Source organism: Stenella coeruleoalba (assembly GCF_951394435.1).
Source record: "Stenella coeruleoalba genome assembly, chromosome: 1".
In the NCBI taxonomy this organism is placed as follows: Eukaryota; Metazoa; Chordata; class Mammalia; order Artiodactyla; family Delphinidae; genus Stenella; species Stenella coeruleoalba.
Window position 1 is genome coordinate 120,282,224 of NC_137169.1, and position 19,597 is coordinate 120,301,820.

At 40.2% G+C, this 19,597-nt stretch overlaps 1 protein-coding gene across 2 annotated transcripts in view; it reads right to left on the minus strand.

The window, feature by feature from the left end:
- Positions 1-623: 623 nt before the first annotated feature.
- Positions 624-19,597, minus strand: part of ALDH9A1 (aldehyde dehydrogenase 9 family member A1) — a 28,669-nt gene continuing 9,695 nt past the window's right edge. For both annotated transcript variants that reach the window (XM_079929413.1, XM_079929414.1), the window contains 9 exons: positions 18,877-19,006; positions 17,972-18,106; positions 16,502-16,698; positions 15,694-15,834; positions 10,370-10,558; positions 10,057-10,144; positions 6,149-6,290; positions 3,076-3,188; positions 624-1,494 (listed from right to left, as the gene is read on the minus strand). In XM_079929413.1, coding sequence (XP_079785539.1) covers positions 1,400-1,494; positions 3,076-3,188; positions 6,149-6,290; positions 10,057-10,144; positions 10,370-10,558; positions 15,694-15,834; positions 16,502-16,698; positions 17,972-18,106; positions 18,877-19,006 — 1,230 coding nt within the window. In that variant the 3' untranslated portion in view covers positions 624-1,399. The remainder of the gene's footprint in view (positions 1,495-3,075; positions 3,189-6,148; positions 6,291-10,056; positions 10,145-10,369; positions 10,559-15,693; positions 15,835-16,501; positions 16,699-17,971; positions 18,107-18,876; positions 19,007-19,597) is intronic.

Below are 19,597 nucleotides of genomic sequence, written 5' to 3' on the forward strand. Positions count from 1 at the left end.
AAGAATCATCCCTTACCTCTTAGCTACCGTGATGATTAATTTTACATGTCAACCTGACTGGGCGATGGGATGCCTGGGTATGTCTATGAGGGTGTTTCCAGAAGAGATCAGCATTTGAACTGGTGAACTGAGTAACGCAGACGGCCCTCCCCATGTGGTGGGAATCATCCAATCCATTCAGGGCCCAAATAGAACAAAAAGGCAGAAGAAGGGCAAACTCACTCTCTCTGCTTGAGCTGAGACATCCATCTTCTTCCCTCAGACAGCAGCACTCCTGCTTTTACACCACCAGCTTTCCTGGATCTCCAGCTTATGGAGAGCAGACTGTGGGCCTTCGCAGCCGCCATAATCACGTAAGCCAATTCCTATAAGAAATCTTCTCTTATACGTATCTGTTCTATTCTATTGGTTCTGGAGAACCCTAATACCACTATTAAATCTAAATTATTCCCCTGAAGGGAAGATAAGAGGGCAAGATGAGGATCACTGCAACAGTCTGAGAAGTCACCATGATCTGACAGCCCTTTAAGGACAGGCCCAGTTTATCTGGGCTGGGAAGAACATGGAGCCCAGAAGTCTGAATGGGCCACTGCAAGTTCATTACAGCAACAGAAGCCTGCCCATGTGTACTCACTGCAAAGAAGGTCAAATCCTCTGCCTTAAACGTTTAACTTTAGCCCTATCCTGTGTCCTCCTATAACCCTGAGATGTGTATAGCTTCAAAACATGACACTGAAAGGACTGACGGTGTGATTTATTTAGTTTCAGTATACTGCAGTGGATTACAAATAATCTGTACGTTTAAAAGGAAACTCTTCTGTCATAAGAGAGCAAGCTGTAACTCAAGGACTGGAGCCGGTTTCCCCCATCCCCGCAGCGCTGGCTCTGGCCAGTCAGCATTCACACCAAACAGACCCGTCTATTAATTAGCCAAGCCCTCTCTCCTGACTGCCAGCCTTCTGAATGGAATGACAAGGGGTCATGTCTTTAAAAACGTCAAGGAGCAGAAATCTCTGCTGATTCCCCCAGGAACCTCTATAAAGGCACGGGTTCTTTAAAGCAAGCTAGAGAATGAACCTGTCAGTGGGTCGGCTCTGTGGAAGAACAATCCTGGTCCCTCCCCCTGTTTTCCAGTAGTGTGCTAGTGGCTCTCAAAGATTTCCCAGAAATTTGCTTTAAGGAAAATCACAGCTTTCTTGATTAGCATCTAAAAGGCACTTACGCATATTTTCACTTAGGAAATTGATTGAGCGATGAAGAGTAACACTGAACCATTCTCTTATCCTGAATGGCCAACATTCTGGATCTAAACTGGTAGGTGGCTGCACCGCCGCGGTCAAGAGAGCCGCTTCTCATTATTCCCAGGCCCGGCCGTGTTCACTGGCTTCTCTGCACGTTTTCAAAAAGCAGACTCCACGTCACCCATCTCCACACACACAGTCTTTAGTTGTGAATAATATTCAATTGTCACACGGCCATTCTCTCTGCCAAACCCTGAAAGGAAGAGAAGGGGTGAGGGTGAGCCATTGCGGTAATCCAGCCAGTGACCTGCAGAAACAGGCACTGCTCCCAGGGCTGGAGTAGAGTGCAGAGCCAAGAAGTTCTGGGATCAAGTCCTCAACTGCATGTATTAACTGTGGAGCTAGACGTGGGAAAAGTAACACACTAGCCTTCGGGGATGGGGAACTATTTAGGTTTCATTTCTTACCAGTACGACTCTTAACTTCTAGTATCTACTCTTCTAGACTAAGGTCTAAAAATGTTCAGACTTTCTTATCAAGCATTAGAGCATTCTCTACAATTATCAATCAACCTGATGCCTTTGAAAGTCAGTGCTAACTTAAAACTTAACTCTACATAATAGGCTTATTAACCTTCTCTTATACTAAATCTGTAAGAGCACCTACTATTTATACTCTGTCCACTCACGTGGGGAGTGGACCCTTTAGGCTCTCAGGTTACTCAAAGCCAAGACACTGCCCAATCAATAGTAGATGAGGTTACAGGACAGCCTTCCTTGTGTCCCCTACCCCAGACGGAGGCAGGCTCTGCATCCTAAGAGCAAGGCCCAGTCTCCAAAAATGCACATCTCCAGGGGGCATCATTCCAAATGGGACATACACAATGGCCCTGCTAAGGCCTCACTCTGCCTTTTGTTCCTTTCCAAATCCTCTCAGCATGGAGCCCATTGGGCATGTTAGGCCAGCTTTCTGTCCCTCGCATCTCATATAGGCATATCCATGGGCACTGATCCAAAGATTCAGGTTTAGGGAAGGGAAAGCTGGCCTCAGAGTCCCCACTGAGGCCAAAGCTGCAGATTCCAAACAAACTGAGGGTTATGAATTAATAAAACAGAGCCTTGGTTCCTACCCTGCATTTAGGTCTGTGTTACAGCTCCTCCAGGTACCCCATAGGGACAAGAAGGACTAGTGAAGTATGACTAGAGAATGCCAGAATGATACCAAACGCAATACCAAATAAAACTGTCAAATTAACACCCACCATCTCATCATCATTCATCCGTGTTTATATGTTTGCCAACATGGTGATGGCCATAAATATCTGCCAGGAGAGTAGGGGTCGGACTCTTAGAATGGTGCACCCACAAAGTCCAAACCAATTTTCATACAGAATTGGTGAAATTAGCAACAAACTCCAAAGAAAGAACCTCAAAGTAATGGCTATGTTCCTGATGCCTCAAATCTCCTAACAGACTAGATTTACAAACTTGCCATGGTTAGAACGCCTAGGGGTGGTTTCACACTTAATGGCAATCACAGACTGTGAGGAAAAAGTAATCCTACCCATGAGATAAACCTTTTTCAGATATATGTCAGCTGTTCACAATCCAGTCTACACATCAAAGACTTCTGGAGAGCTTCTGGAAAAAAATAAAGATACTCAGCTTCCATTCCCAGAGACGGATACAGTGGGCCTGGGGAGGACCAGGAATTCATATACTTTTCCAGGTGATTCTGATACACACACGGGTTTAGGAACCTGTTCCATAAGGACTGAATTATGACCAGTGTTTCTAGAGACGGGGGTTTGCTTTCACAGTTCCCAGATCCTCACCTGACTTCTTATATCCACCAAAGGGCAACTCCACTGGGCTGACATTATAGTTGTTAATGAAGCACATTCCAGCCTGAAGCGCAGCCACCACTCTGTGGGCACGCTGGATGTCCCTATGAAGAAAAAAATGCATTGGTTATTCACAGTTTCTTTTGCTACAACCTTACCAGGAAAAGTTAGACGGTCACTTCTAAGGGTCTCAAAACAATGCCAAATTCTTGTTTCTTCAAACTGTGTTTTAAAATCTTATACCATCCATGCAAAATAGACAAGGATTTGAATTTTACAGTCTCATCCAAACGCATGTATAAAATAAGCAGCAGCAACAAGGGTGCCAAAACAATTCAATGGGGGAAAATAGTCTTTTCAACAAATAGTGCTAGAACAACTGGATATACATATGCAGAAGAATGAAGGAAGATCCCTTTCTTACACTACACACAAAAATTAACTCAAATGGGTCACTGACCTAAAATGTCAGAGTGAAAACCACAGAACTCTTGGAAGCAAACAGGAATAAATCTTCATGACCTTCGGTTAGATACAATCTTCTTAGACATGACACCAAAAGTAACAGATACAGAAAAAATAGAATAATTACACTGACAAAATTTTAAAATTTTGTGCTGCAAACGAGACTATCAGGAAAGTAAAAAGACAACTCACAGAAATGCAAATCAAAACTGATACAAGACACCACTGCACGACCTCTAGGATGGCTAAAATCAAGAGAACCGACAATAACAATTGCTGACTAGGATGTGGAGAAACTGCAACCCTTATACATTGCTGATGGGAATGTAAAATGGTACTGCCACTTTGGAAAACAGTTTAGCAGCTCCTCAAATAGTTAAACACAGAGTCACCATAGGATCCAGCAATTCCACTCCTGGGTATATACCAGAAATGAAATATACAAATATCTACACAAAGACTCATATATGAATGCTCACAGGAGCATTATTCATAATAGCCAAAGAGTAGAAACAGCCCAAATGTCTACCAATGGGTCAATGAATAAACAAAATGTGATATATCCATACAACAGAATATTACTCAGTAGTAGAAAGGAATAAAGTAGTGATACGTACTATAACAGTAAATGAACTTTGAGAAGAAGCCAGTAGATGAACTAAGTGAAAGAAGCCAGTCGTGAAGGGTCACATACTGTATGATTTCATCTACGTAAAATATTCAAAATATGCAAATCTATAAAGACAAAGTAGATCAGTGGTTGCCAGGGACTGGGGGGAGGGGAAAATGCAGAGTAACTGTTATTGTTCTTAGAATGAAGAAAATGTTCTAAAATTAGATTATGACAGTTGCACAATCTGTAAATATACTAAAAACTGTTGAATTGTACAATTTAAATAGGTGGATTGTTTGGTATATGAATTATCCCAACAAAGCTGTTTTAAAAAAAAAAAAGGAGTTACCCTCCTTTGTAACTGGCCTTTGTCTGTATTTTGGTGGCGAAGCAAAGCAAGAGGAGAGACTTATCCCACTCAATCCTCAAATCAAAAAAAGCAGCTCCTGGGACTTCCCTGGTGGTGCAGTGGTTAAGACTCCACACTCCCAATGCAGGGGCCCTGGGTTTGATCCCTGGTCAGGAAACTAGATCCCACACGCATGCTGCAACTAAGAGTTCACATGTCACAACTAAAGAGCCCGCCTGCCACAACTAAGGAGCCCACGTGCACAATTAAGACCTGGCGCAACCAAATAAATAAATATTTTAAAATATACATATATATACAAAAAAAAAAAAAAGCAGCTCCTGGGAATTCCCTGGCGGTCCAGTGGTTAAGACTCTGTGCTTTCACTGCCAAGGGCCTGGGTTCAATCCCTGGTCGGGGAAATAAGATCCCGTAAGCTGTGAGGCACAGCCCAAAAAAACAAAGCAAAGCAAAACAAAGCAAACAAACAAAAAAGCAGCTCCTCAGAGAGGACTTTTAGGGTAGTGAAACTACTCTGTATGATATTACAACAGTGAGTACAAGTTATTATACATTTGTCCAAACCCATAGATTGCACACCAAGAGTGAACCCTAATGTGGACTATAGTCTTTGGGTGATAAAGATGTGTTCATGTAGCTTCATCAGTTCTAACAACTGTTCCACTCTGGTGGGGGATGTGGATCATGGGGGAGACTATGCATGTGTGGGGCAGGAGTAGCTGGGAAATCTCTGTACTTCCACTCAGTTTTGCAGTGAACCTAAAAGTGCTCTTAAAAATAAAGTCTATTAAAAAAAAAAAAAGTAGCTCCTCACTTTTTTCTTCAGAACTCAAAAAGAAGCTACTACATCAGGTCCTCAAGGGAGACGTGGGTCTTCCATCCCACGTTCCTGACCACAAATCTACAAAAAATAATAACCTTGTATGTCACTAAAGAAACAGCATAATCCCAAGTGTAAACAGTCTTAGAAAACTGCCTACTACTGCCAAAGACTAATCAGAATTTGTACATAAACAAGCAACCTGCAAGAATTTTCTAAGAAATTTTTCTCCGAAATCACTTTTTGTTTTTCTTATAGTGGTTAAAGTTTATGTACAAAGATATTAATCCCAACATTACTTACAACAGTTAAAACTGGAAATAGCACCCTAAATACACAACAATAGAAAAAAGGCCCACATGTGTTACAATGCATTCCAATTTAGGGACTTCTATAAAGCTAAAAATCATGGCTTTGAAGGATACTGCCCAGTATTTATATGCTTATGGATTTCTAAATTCCTTGACGTACATGTTTTTAATAGGCACCTAACATGATGCTTTACATAGATCAGAAACTTAAATATTTATTCAATGTATGAATGAAAAAAGGATAGAATTTTCATCAATAAAGCTAATAGCTTAATTTAAACTCAACACTAGGGTTCTCTGGCTATTCAGGGCTAACTGTGAAATGCTACTTTGCCATCTTTTGACTTTAACTGAAGCAAATAGAAAGTGCTGATGAAAATGCAGTGAGGGCAAACTCCAGTGAGGGAACAAGATCAATTAAATATCTAAGAAGACACTGCAGCCCCATTTCTTCAAAGCCACTTGGGGTGTCCTTCCCCACCTACCTGGTGAAGACACCAGCTGCTAGTCCGAAAGTGGTATCATTGGCTCTTTCCAGAACCTCAGCTTCAGTGTCAAATGATAAAATGGACATAACCGGTCCAAAAATCTCTTCTTTCACACAGGTCATGTCATCTCTACAATTAGCTGCAAACATTATTAAAAAACCAAACATCAGCAAAGGAATGATTATTTCTGGCACGTTAAAATTTCCTGTTCATAGTAAACAGTGAATACACGGCTTTAGAGAAATTTCAATGTGACATTTTCAGTGTGAATATAAATCCGAGCATCCTTTCTGCATGACGATTCAACACTACGTATTAAGGAGCCATGGCCTCTGTGTTCATTCTAAATCTACTTTTTTGAATTCATCATGAGGAAATAGCTAATGAGGTGTACAAGGATGTACATACAAGGACTTCCATCACAACATTCCTGTGACAGTCAAAACTAGAAGCAACACACTAGACATCCAAAATAGATGGGATGATCACGTGAATGGTACACAACCCAATGAGGAACTGCTATGAAGCATCAAAAAGTAATGTTGGGCTTCCCTGGTGGCGCAGTGGTTGAGAGTCCGCCTGCTGATGCAGGGAACACGGGTTCGTGCCCCGGTCCGGGAGGATCCCACATGCCGCGGAGTGGCTGGGCCTGTGAGCCACAGCCGCTGAGCCTGCGCGTCCGGAGCCTGTGCTCCGCAACAGGAGAGGCCACAACAGTGAGAGGCCCACATATCGCAAAAAAAAAAAAAAAAAAAAGTAATGTTTTGGAGACTTCCCTGGTGGTCCAGTGTTAAGAATCCGCCTTCCAATGCAGAGGACGCGGGTTCGATCCCTGGTTGGGGAACTAAGATCCCACATACCGCAGGGCAGCTAAGCCCGCGCGCCACAACTAGAGAGCCCATGCGCCCCAACTACTGAGCCTGCGTGCCCTGGAGCCCACATGCCACAACTACAGAAGCCCACGTGCCACAACTAAGAAGCCCATGCACCACAACAGAGACTCAGCGCAGCCAAAAAAAACAAAAAAACAAAAAAACAAAAATGACGGTGTGTGTGTGTGCATGTGTGTGTATAGGATGCGCTCCAAATGAATTAAAATGATCACTAAAAAAAAAGAAGTAATGTTTTTGAAGAAAACTTAGTAAGTAAATGCTCATGATTAACATTCACTGAAAAAGGTACAAACAGTATATATCCTCCCAATTTCTGTTAAAATGTTACACATGACTAACATTTTTTATATTTTTTCACATTTTCTTAATGACTCTGATATGATTAGAATGAGAAACAATATTTTTAAAAAAGAAAATACAATGTAAAAATAATAACTTAGAAATAACTGAAGGAGTGTTCATTTTATATAAAAATATACTTAAGTTTTTAAGTGGCTAAATCCCTAAAAAGATTAAATTCACTTGACATTTTAAAATACGCATATATGTCTAAAGAAGCTCATATATTTAGATGTGAAATACTGAACCTCACTGATCCTCAAGACAGTGGTGCTTTTATCCACACTTTGGCTGAAGAACAGCTCACCTCAATGCTGGAAACCACGCATGGAGTGAGATATGTTGTTTGTAAGGTTGTGTGACACACGTAAACAATGTGGAGGCAGAAAAGCAGCTTGAGAACCCTACTTTAAACACCAGCTTTACACTAGCCAAAGCTAAAAACCAACTGCTCACATATCTACAAAGAGGAGGACTCTAAAATCTCATAAGAGATGAATCAGAGCTTGCGCATACAAAGTAAGAACAGCACTCTGGTCGTGTGTATGTTACACTGTACTCTGGGGACACCTAAACTACCTTCAAAGGTATATTAAATAATTTTAGGTTGTGTTTAAGGATAGTTTATTATAATCTAAATCTTTGAAAATTAGTAATCCACATACAATTTTTAGGGAAATTGTTAGCCAGAATATTAAATTACTCAAGATAATTCATTACCCAACAGTCCCAGAATACAGTTTGTCTTACACAGGTTGATAACACAGTATGGCTCTGTGTGCAATGCATTCTATATTGGAGAGTCAAAAGAGATGAGGGGATAAAGCGGTAGCTGATGTTACGAGAAAAGAAAAGGTTCCTGCCCCACACATAACACTCATTATACTTTAGCCCCAAATCTCAAGTAAATGAATCTAAAGATTGAGGTTCTGGAGTCATTCTCCAGTCATTTTATATGCGTAAAAATGTACTGAGGACTTATTAACATGCAGATCTCAAGGTCCTGGGCCCTGAAAGTGACATTTGGGGGTCTAGGGCAGGGATGAGAAATCTGCATTTTTAACAAGTTTTCCAAGTGATACTGACACTGTAGATGACAAACAAGGCTTTCAGAATCACTAGAATGAAGTTAAGGTAGTTAGCTCCCTGTCCTTTGCATAGGTTCACAGTTTGTTTAAAAACATTTTTTTTCCTAATTGTAAAATACATGTTCTCTGTAGAAAAATCTGTAATATTCAGAAATGCACAAAGTATAATAAAAAATCACCTTTAATCTCAGCATCTAGAGAAATCCACTATCAATATTATGATGCAGACGTCCCTGGTGGCACAGTGGTTAAGAATCTGCCTGCCAATGCAGGGGACACGGGTTCGAGCCCTGGTCTGGGAAGATCCCACAGGCCACGGAGCAACTAAGCCTGTGCACCACAACTACTGAGCCTGTGCTCTAGAGCCCGTGAGCCACAACTACTGAGCCCCCGCGCCACAACTACTGAAGCCCATGCACCTAGAGCCCATGCTCCACAACAAGAGAAGCCAGTGCAACGAGAAGACCACACACCACAACGAAGAGTATCCCCCACTCACCACAACTAGAGAAAGCGCATGTGCAGCAACGAAGACCCAACACAGCCAAAAATAAATAAATAAAATGAATTTATTTAAAAACAAAAACAAAAAACCTGATTCCTTTTAAAAAAAATATGATGCATGTTCTCTGTTCCTTCTTTTTCCCATGCACATATTTGATTTTTAATAGATTTGGGATAATGCCATATACACTACTGTTTAACCTGTATTTTCTATGTAAAAACATATAGTAAGTTTTCCCTCTTCCTTAATAGCTACAAGCTAATCCATGGCATGGATGCTAAATTCACAGCCCTTAAACCTCAGCAGATCTTTAGCTTTTTAGCAAGACCTAAAAGGTTAAACTGCACCAAATATCAAGGGTTGAAAAGTGTGACACCACTATCAACCTCAGGGACAAAAATCAGCTGAATCTATCTTCAGGATAAGGTGTAAGGAATTATACAACATAATTCCATCTATATATAGGTTTTTAAAGTCAAGGGAACTAGCAATATTTTCATAGGAGATACAATATAAAATGACAGAGAAAAGTAAATGACAACAACAACATCTAGAACAGTGTCACCCCCAGTAGAAGAGAAGGAGATGGGTGTGAGGACAGTAGGATGACCACATACTTGACTGTCCAAACCAGGAGATTTTTCAGATTGAAAGGAAGTGCTAAAATTATTATATCATATAATTTTTGAAAATATTAATATATTGTCCAACAAATTGGTTTTATTATATTGATGACCTAAAGTTCAAAGAAAAGCACATTCTTTACCAACTTTCTTGAGAAAAGAAATTCATTACTGAATTTTTAACAAACATGCCCTTTCATTTTTTTGGAGTGCCTTGATTCTAGAACAACAGCTGTACACCCAGTTAAGTCCCATGTAACTGATATCATTGTCCAAGAAGAGAAGGGGCACACATGAGGCTTCCAAGGTAAGGGAGAACTTCTACTCCTTAAATCTGAGTAGCAGGGACACACAGTTTGCCAACACTTGCCTTATACCATATACACAGTTTAAAAATATTCTTGTCTATCTGACATTTAATTCAAACTGTTTAAAAGCAAACAAGAAGAGGACATACTTAACACACAAGGTCTCATGTAATACCCATCCTTTAATTTGGGATCTTCAGGTACGTAGAGGTCTCCACCACATAATACTTTAGCACCCTGCCAAAAAAGAACGCATATTTTATGTTAAACATAAAACCCCAGTATGCATTCCCGAAATGCCACTTGTGTCCTGAACAAATGCATACTTAGTCACTCCACTGCAAGTACAATGCAGAATACAGCTCCCAAATGGATATGACCATAGGAAAGAAGCATAGAGCAAGTAACCTAGGAGTAACTACCCCTCCCCCTCCTCTCATCTCACCTCCACTTGTTTCTCACCTGCTCCTTTGCCACTTTAACAAACCCAAGGACTCGCTCCAGATGTGGTCGGTTGATCAGGGGACCCATCCTTGTATCTTCCAGAAGGGGATCTCCAATTTTTATCCTTTGGGTCTGTTTCACCACTTCCTCTGAAAATTGATCAAGAATTTCCTTTTGCACAAATACCCTTGTACCATTACAACAAACCTAAAGGACAGACACATAAAAATTTATATGTAGATGAGGGGGAAAAAAAGGAAAAGGATAAAAAGTTCAACAGCTTTAAATTTAAAAGAGACAGTATACTTTCTTTAAAGGTTAGTTCCACTTCTAAAAATGATCACCATACTGAATAGGATCACACGTGTAATTGTGGACATAGTACCTCACACACAAACTCTCTGCCTTTGTTTTTGTATAAATTTCCTTAAAGCAATGAACAGATCCACATGACCCATAGGACTTCTGTTTCTTCATCTCAGATCCTCAATTTGGCTGTATATTTGAGAGCAGGAAGTAAGAGTGGAAGGGACTGAAGAGTAAAAATAGATCAAGAACCGAGGCCTTCAGTCTAATAAAAACCTAGGGCGGTTCAGAGTCAATGTTTGTCTCTAAAAACACAAGTAATGGGACTTCCCTGGTGGTGCAGTGGTTAAGAATCCCCCTGCCAATGCAGGGGACATGGGTTCGATCCCTGGTCCAGGAAGATCCCACATGCCACAGAGCAACTAAGCCCATGCGTCACAACTAGTGAGCCTGCACTCCAGAGCCTGCGAGCCACAACTACTGAGCCTGCGTGCCACAACTACTGAAGTCTGTGCACCTAGAGCCCGTGTTTCGCAACAAGAGAAGCCACAACAATGAGAAGCCCACACAGCGCTATGAAGAGTAGCCCCTGCTCGCTGCAACTAGAGAAAGCCCGCACGCAGTGCCAAAGACCCAACGCAACCAAAATTTTAAAAAAAAACACACACACAAGTAATGACTATTTAGACCCTCCCACAGACATGAACATAAATACTACTCAAATGATATCAGAACAGTAGAACAGAAAAGAAAGTCCAAAAATAGATCCAAGCACTCAAGGAAATTTAGTTTACGATAAAGGTGGAATCTAAAACCACTAGAGTAAAGATGAATTAGTAACAAATGGTTCCACTGGTTACCCATGTGGAAAAAAAGATACAATCTCATACTGTACACAGGAGTAAACCCCAAATGTATAAGGAATCTAAATATAGAATAAAAAACCAATTACCAAGAGAAAATATAGGTGAATTCTACTATAACCTAGGTGCAGGAAAAGGTTTTCTAACTAGTACTCAAAATCTAGGTGCAATGAAAGAAAAAAATGATAAATTTGACTACATAAAATCAATAATCTTTTGCATGGCAAAAACATCCTAAACAAAGCCAAGACAACAAACTGGAAGAAAACATTTACAACGTACATCACAGATAAAGGGTACTATCACCAATATTTAAATAACTTATAAAAACTGAGGGAAAATCAAAACTAATAGTATAACACACCAAAAAAAGTGAACTTGGGAATTTTCTGGCAGCCCAGTGGTTAGGACTTGGCGCTTGCACTGCCAAGGACCCGGGTTTGATCCCTGGTTGGGGAACTGAGATCCTGCAAGTGTTGCAGCACGGCCAAAAAGAAAAAAAGTGAACTTCACTTTGTGTGAATAAGAAAAAAATCTCTACAAAAAGAATTGAAGGAAATGACTAGATGTTCAATATAAAATTGGATAAAAGTTATGCACAATTCACACACACACATATAAATGGTCCTTAAGCCTAGAAAAGATGTTCAATCTCGTTCATAATTAGATAATTGATATTAAAACTACAATGAAGTATCACCCCTTACCTCGTGAGGAAATAGGCACACATATATTGTTGGTAGGAATGCAAGTTGGTCCAACCCATTTGGAGGGGAATATGGCACTATCTTACAAAATTATATATGCACTCAACATCACTAATCATAAGGGAAATATAAATAAAAACCTACAGTGAGATACTACTTCACATCTACTCTGATGGCTGCGACCAAAAAAACCAGAAAATAACAAGTATTGGCAAGGATGTGGAGAAATTAGAGCCTTTGTGCATTGTTGGTGAGAACGTAAAATGGTGCAGCTGCTGTAGAAAACAGTATGGCAAATCCTTGAAAAATTAAACACAGAATTACTATATGATCTAGAAATTCCACTTCTGGGTGTATACCCAAAAGAAGTGAAAGTGGGGACTTGAATAGATATTTGCACATCAGTGTTCACAGCAGTACCAGTCACAATAGCCAAAGGTAGCAGTAACCTGAATGTCCACCGGTAGATGAATGGATAAAGAAAATGTGGCATACATATACAACGGGATATTATGCAATCTTGTAAAGGAAGAAAAATCTGACACATGCTACAACATAGATGAACCTTAAAGACCTTAAGTTAAGTGAAATAAGCCAGACACGAAAGGACTAATACTGTTTGATTCCACTTACATGAGATACCTAGAATAGTCAAATCCATATAGATAGAAAGTAGAATAGTGGTTACCGGGGGCTGGGAAGAAAAGGATATAAGAAGTTATTGTTTAATGTGTAGAGTTTCAGTCCTATAAGATGAAAAGAGTTCTAGAGGTGGATGGTGGTGATGGCTGCATAACAGTGTGAACGTACTTAATGCCACTGGACTGTCCACTCAAAAATGATTAACACGGTCAATTTTACATTATATATATTTTACCACAAAAAAATAGGCACAAAAAATTACATTTACCACTTCTAGGAATTTACTCTGAAAATATATCTCCAACCATGTGAACACACACGTGCACGAGGTTATTCACTGCAGAACTGTTTGTAATCACAAAATACTGGAAACTAAATCCCATCCAAAAGAGAGTAGTTGAATAAACTAACAGCTATACAAGGAATTATACTACACAGCTATAAAGAAGAAAGAAGATTTCTATGAAATGAAGTGATTTCCAAGTGAAAAAAGCAAAACAGTAATTCTGCTATCTTTTGTGTTGAGGAAAGAAGAGAAAATAAGAAATATACAAGTACCGGGTCATTTGTGTAAAAAGAAATAGGAAGGAAAAATGAGAAACAGGTTTGGTTGGATAGGGATGGATTGGAAGAAGGAGGGAACGGGAATGAGTAGAAGGGATAGGAGGAGTGCCATTTGTTTCCTTTTTTGGTAAAATTCTGACATTTAGAACCATGTTAGTATTTCGCCTAAAGCAAGGATGGGTGAAAATAAACCCCAAATGAAATACAAACAGAAATGAATAAACTCATTATTTAAAATGAATATCATAACCATACTGAAGGGGATGGCGAAGGAAGAACTGACTCATTAACTTCTGAACACAGAATTTTAACTGTACCCCAGGCTAAAGACAAAAAGAGCTGTAAAAAAAAAATGTTGCACTCTAGTTAGAAGGTTTATTTTTCACAGTAGTGTACTTTCACAAATCTGAAACTATTATAAACATATTCTAGGACGGAATAATTACATATATTGTGAGTAATGGAAGCTAAATGTCTCACTGTCAGAGAAGGAAATTATAAATATGAAAGGGAGGAGGCTAAAATAAACCTTGCAGTTTTGGAATGACTGGAAATATCTGTATAAACTTGTAGTTATTAATATAGATGGATACATAAATAGATGTGTGTATACATACATACACATATGCCGAATATATATTTCCTGGCTCTGGCCTCTGAGAAGACATATGAGCAATGATACTCCAGTAGAAACGAGTATAGCTGGCACCCAGATCTTGGTTTCTAAATACCATCTACCACTAAATGGAACCAAGCCTCCTTAGCGAAATGGCTCATTACAGAGCTCCACCAGAGAAAGCACAAGACGTGTCTAGAACGCCTTGCTGTGCCAGGAAGTAAAGAAGTGCTCAAAGAATAATGAGAACATATCAAAAAGTCACAGAAAGAGGCTCCCACTATCTGAATCTGCAATTATTTGAGCATCAAAATAAATAATACTAGTAATGGGTTATAACTTGCAGAATGAAATAAGAATCCATTGGTGCATGCTGATATAATGAATGAAAAACAAACTAGGGAAAAGGGAAAAAAGTTCTTTCTTGTAATAGACAGTGAACTATATAAATGTAGAAGGAGTAACAGAATTGGAAATACACCAATTTTTCTTGGTGACCACCAGAAAAAAATGTTTCCAGCAAACATCAACAAAGGGTGCTAACACTAGTAGGTCAAAGTTTGATAAGGAACAAGATAGTCTCCCTTTATCTCCTACAATATACTTATTAACCACAAAGGAAAAAACAGTAACTTTACAGTAAAGACCCACTTTAAGCAAGTGATCAAAGTCAGCAACACCACTGTGAAATATAAAACATCTTTTTTTGTGGTGTTTTGCCAAAAATGCATAACCTGAATCCAATTTAAAAAAAAAAACAGACAAAACCTAGACAGACCCAAAATGAGGGACATTCCACAAAATAAATGGCCTGTATTCTTCACAAATGTCAAGGTCCTGAAAGATAAGAATGACTTCAAAACTGTTCCAGATTAAGTGAGAGTAAAGAGACACAACAAGTAAATGCAATGCATCTTCCTGGATTAGATCTTGGACCAGCAAAAAAAAAAATTGTTTCTAAAAGGACATTAGTCAAACAAATGGAGAAATCTGAATAAGGGCTATAGATTGAGTAACAGTACTACATTAATATCAAGTTATATATTTTACTAAGTATTTTGTACTTATTTAAAAGAATGCACTTGTTTTTAGGAAATACACATAGGAATGTAGAGGTTAGGGATCTTCTGTCTGCAACTTTCAAACAGATCAGAAAAAAAAACAGTAATAATATGCATATGTAGGTATAGACATACCAACAGAATGGTAAATGTGATAAAATGTTAACACTGAGGGACCTGGTTCAAAGATAGATTGGAATTCTTTGTACTATTTGTGCAACTTTTCTGTAAGTCTGAAATTATTTCAAAATAAGCTTTAAAACACGTTTTGAGGGCTTCCCTGGTGGCGCAGTGGTTGAGAGTCCGCCTGCTGATGCAGGGAACATGGGTTTGTGTCCCGGTCCGGGAGGATCCCACATGCCACAGAGCGGCTGGGCCCGTGAGCCATGGCCGCTGAGCCTGCGCGTCCGGAGCCTGTGCTCCGCAACGGGAGAAGCCTCAACAGTGAAAGGCCCGCGTACCGCAAAAAAAAAAAAAAAAAGTGGGAGGCCCACGTACCGCAAAAAAAAAAGAAAAAGAAAACACGCTGTGAGATGAAGGGGTCGAGATTCTTATTAAACCTCTTCCAGGGTCAGGTACACACCTCGCCTTGCGTGAGGAAGTTGGCCATCAGTGCCCCCTTCACAGCATTCTTCATATCACAATCTGAGAAGATGATCAGTGGAGACTTGCCTCCAAGTTCCAAGGTAACAGGTTTAATTCCTTTAGCTGACATCTCCATGATCTTACAGAACAAGAACAAAAGCATTCAGAAGTCTAACACCAATGAGATTACATGCTACGTTAACAAGATCCTGACCCTCCAAAGTCATCTTGAACTATGCATGACCTGCAGCCTTGTTCTTAGTATACTTTGTACTCTGTCTACTTGAAATATTCTTTTCCAGAACACTGAAGAGAATCCTCAGAATTGCACTTGATAGTCTGAATAGGGAGTTCATTTAAAAAATACTATCAATTCCCCTGTCATGGGCAGAAACTCTTTTGTATTACTGTTACTATGTTCAAGGCGGACACAGTTCAGAGCACAAACTAAGGTCAAAACAATGAATCTGAAATAAACTGAGAAAATACCCTTTCTTCCGAGGTGGCTGCTATAGATGAGGTAAGTCACCAAACAATACAAGTGACAGCTCAGGGCCTGCCCTCTCAGACACAGGCAGGAGAAGATGACTCCCATCCCCAATGAGCCTAACACAAGTGGGCTGTTCTAATTATCCTTCATACTTTTAAAGCACACTTCAGACCTCTGCCCGATAATACCTACAGACTCCCTGCCAATACAAGCTGGGTAAAATCAGAGGATAAGCCTCCAACATATATTCTGGGGAGGCTTGACACAGCCGGATCTACATGCCATTTATGTTCTCCTATACTGGTCTTGTCTTTACCTTTGAGCCAGTGGGCACACTTCCAGTGAAGGAGACTTTGGCCACATCGCGATGCTGACACAGAAACTGGCCTGTGACAGCCCCTCCTTGCACCACGTTGAAGAGCCCAGGAGGCACGCCGGCTTCAGTATAGATTTCAGCCAGCAGCAGTGTGGACACAGGTGTGAAGGGAGAAGGCTTAAAGACCATGGCGTTACCTGCATTACCGAGACACAAACACAGGAAGACTTTTAAGACAGGATCCTTTGAAGACAGGACAAGAAGACACATCAAGAACAACTCCAATTGTTTCCTTTTTTAAAATTTTAATTAATTAATTAATTTATTTATTTTTGGCTGTGTTGGGTCTTCGTTGCTGCATGCAGGCTTTTTCTAGTTGCAGTGAGCGGCGGCTACTCTTTGTTGCAGTGTGCAGGCTTCTCATTGCGGTGGCTTTTGTTGCGGAGCACGGGCTCTAGGTGCACAGGTTCAGTACCTGTGGCACACGGTCTTAGTTGCTCTGTGGACTGTGGGATCTTCCAGGACCAGAGCTCAAACCTGTGTCCCCCCTGCATTGGCAGTTGGATTCTTAATCACTGCACCACCAGGGAAGCCCCTCCAATTGTTTCCTGTTCCCCATCAAATGCTAGGTCAAAAATGTTATTAATAAGTAAATATATCTTGCTCTTCCCACTTTGGTTTCTCTCATTAAACAGACCCCAAGCCACACACTTGCAGTGTCTCAGCCAATAATACCTTACACTTGCATATCTAGGCCTTTTTGCATATATTAATCTCAACATTTGCAACAGTAGTAAGAAGTAGGTATGATCAGACCCATTTTATAAGAGTTGAAACTGAAGACCAGAAAGGTTAATTAATTTGATGCAAGTACCCAAAGCTAGTAACTTAATTCTATTTCTCCTCTATCACAGAGAAATGTGCAAAAAGAACGTGAAGCAGCAAAAAGAAAAAAGCTGCATTTCAATAGAGTGTCCTAATAGTAAAGCTTTTTTAACCTGACAGTTTTTCTAAGGTACAATGTCTTCTTTTCCGACAGATTCTTCTCTTTAAATAGCATGAGAAAACTTTTTGTTAATCAGCCAAAGCTTCTCTGATGGAAGCCTTGTTTATCACTTCTCTTAAGACACAAATGAAGGAGGAAGTTTATCTTCTGCTTCCTAAATGAAGTCAAAACTCCTAAGTGCTACCCCCTACACAGAAATTCATGCCCAGAATTCTTGTCCATAAAGGAAGAGAACTTACAAGTAGCACAAATCTAATTCATTTGACAGTTTAAAAAAGGAAGACCTCCAAGACCAAAATTAACTTTCTTCCTTCCCATAAACAAAAATAAATTAAATAAAAATGGGAATAATGTAGACACGGTCTGTGTGTATAACCTCAAAGCTCCCTAAGGGGTAGGGCAGGGGTGAAACCGTGTCCTGGGAGAAAGGGTGGCTCACATGTAGAGGAATAATTCATTCTTACCACAAGCCAGAGCTGGAGCCGACTTCCAGCAGGCGATCTGAAAGGGGTAGTTCCACGCTCCTATTCCGACACACACCCCTAGTGGTTCCCTTCTGGTGTAACCAAAGGATCCGCCGGGGAGCTGGATGTGTTCGCCTAAGGGGAAAAAGAGGGTAGAGAAGAGTGCAGTACCGCTTGTCCCAAGACTCCACCAGCACCTGGACTCACTCTGGACTTGTCAGACCAGCCCCCTCCCAGGCCCCAGCCACTGGGCTCACAACACCTCTGTTCTTTTGTTCATTCTAGTCATTCTTACATTGCTTCCGCATGTTCTCTTCACGTAAATAGTCCTTTCTATCCTTCAAAACCATGTTCGTTCAACTCAATATAACCCTCTAAAAATTAACCAAGCATCCACTACATAACTTAGATGAAATGAAACAGAAATGGGGAAAGACTCAGCAGCTGAAGAGTCTGAGGACCCCGAAACCTCAGACTTCCGGCTCCCCACAGCCCTCATGGGCCCTGCTAAACCAGCTGACACGTAAACTGTAAACTGTCTCTTTGTACACTTCCTAGACAAAGAAAAATTTCTGCTAAGTAGGTAAAACTAATAAATATGATGTACTTACTGACTCTTGCAAGAACTGGTTTTTCCACAACCTGTTCTACAGCTCAGGTATGAGGCTAGGTGCTTTACATACACATCTCATTTAATCCTTATAATAACCAAGAAGATGGAGATTACCATCTCCAGTTTAAATAAAGAAAGATAAAGTAGTTCTCAGTGTCACCGAAGTAGAGAGTGATAAGCCCAGGATTTTAACCCAGGCCTGTCTTAATTCCAAAATCTGTACCCTGACCCCCCAGGCTCTGCTCTCCTGCCTCCTTGTCAGCTGGTCACAGAAGGCCAGGTGAGGGCTTACCGGCCATGGATCCCGCTAAGCCTGCATAGTACTCCAGGCACTGCCAGGAAGTGTCAATGTCCCAGCGGGCCTCAAAGATGGACTTGCCGTTGTTGATGGTCTCCACAGTGGCGATTTCATCCTTCCGATCCTTTGGGTGAAACAGAAGACCAGATTTAAGACAAATTACCATACACCTCAACACATTCAACAGTCAAACCAGAATACATTGCCCAACTTTTAAAAATAGAAACAGCTTTCACTTTCAATGAAAACAGAAGGAATGTCAATGGGACATTTGGAAGAGAAATAAAACTTATTGCTAAACAGTACCCTGTTCTCCCCATCAAATAACTGTCACAGATACAAGACCAACACCTCATTTCAAGATCAATTAGAAAAGGAATGTTTTGAGAAATAAATATTATATATGTACATCTGTATAAATATGTATAGATACATGTGCATGTGTTTGCATGTATAGAGTAAGAGCAAACAGTCCTTACTTAGGAAAACTGTACAAAACAGCCAAACACACAATCGGCATTTAAAAGGTTATATACCCACGGCTTTAATTCACCCAAAGAAATGCAGCATGTTAAAATCATAAGATAATCACAAGACAATTATTTTCTAATGCTTAGTACTCATCAATTCTCTTTTCTAATACTGTTTCCAGATGTAGTTTATACAACTTAGAGGTAAGAGAGTCCAGGGATGAAGGAAAAAGTTTGGGAAATTA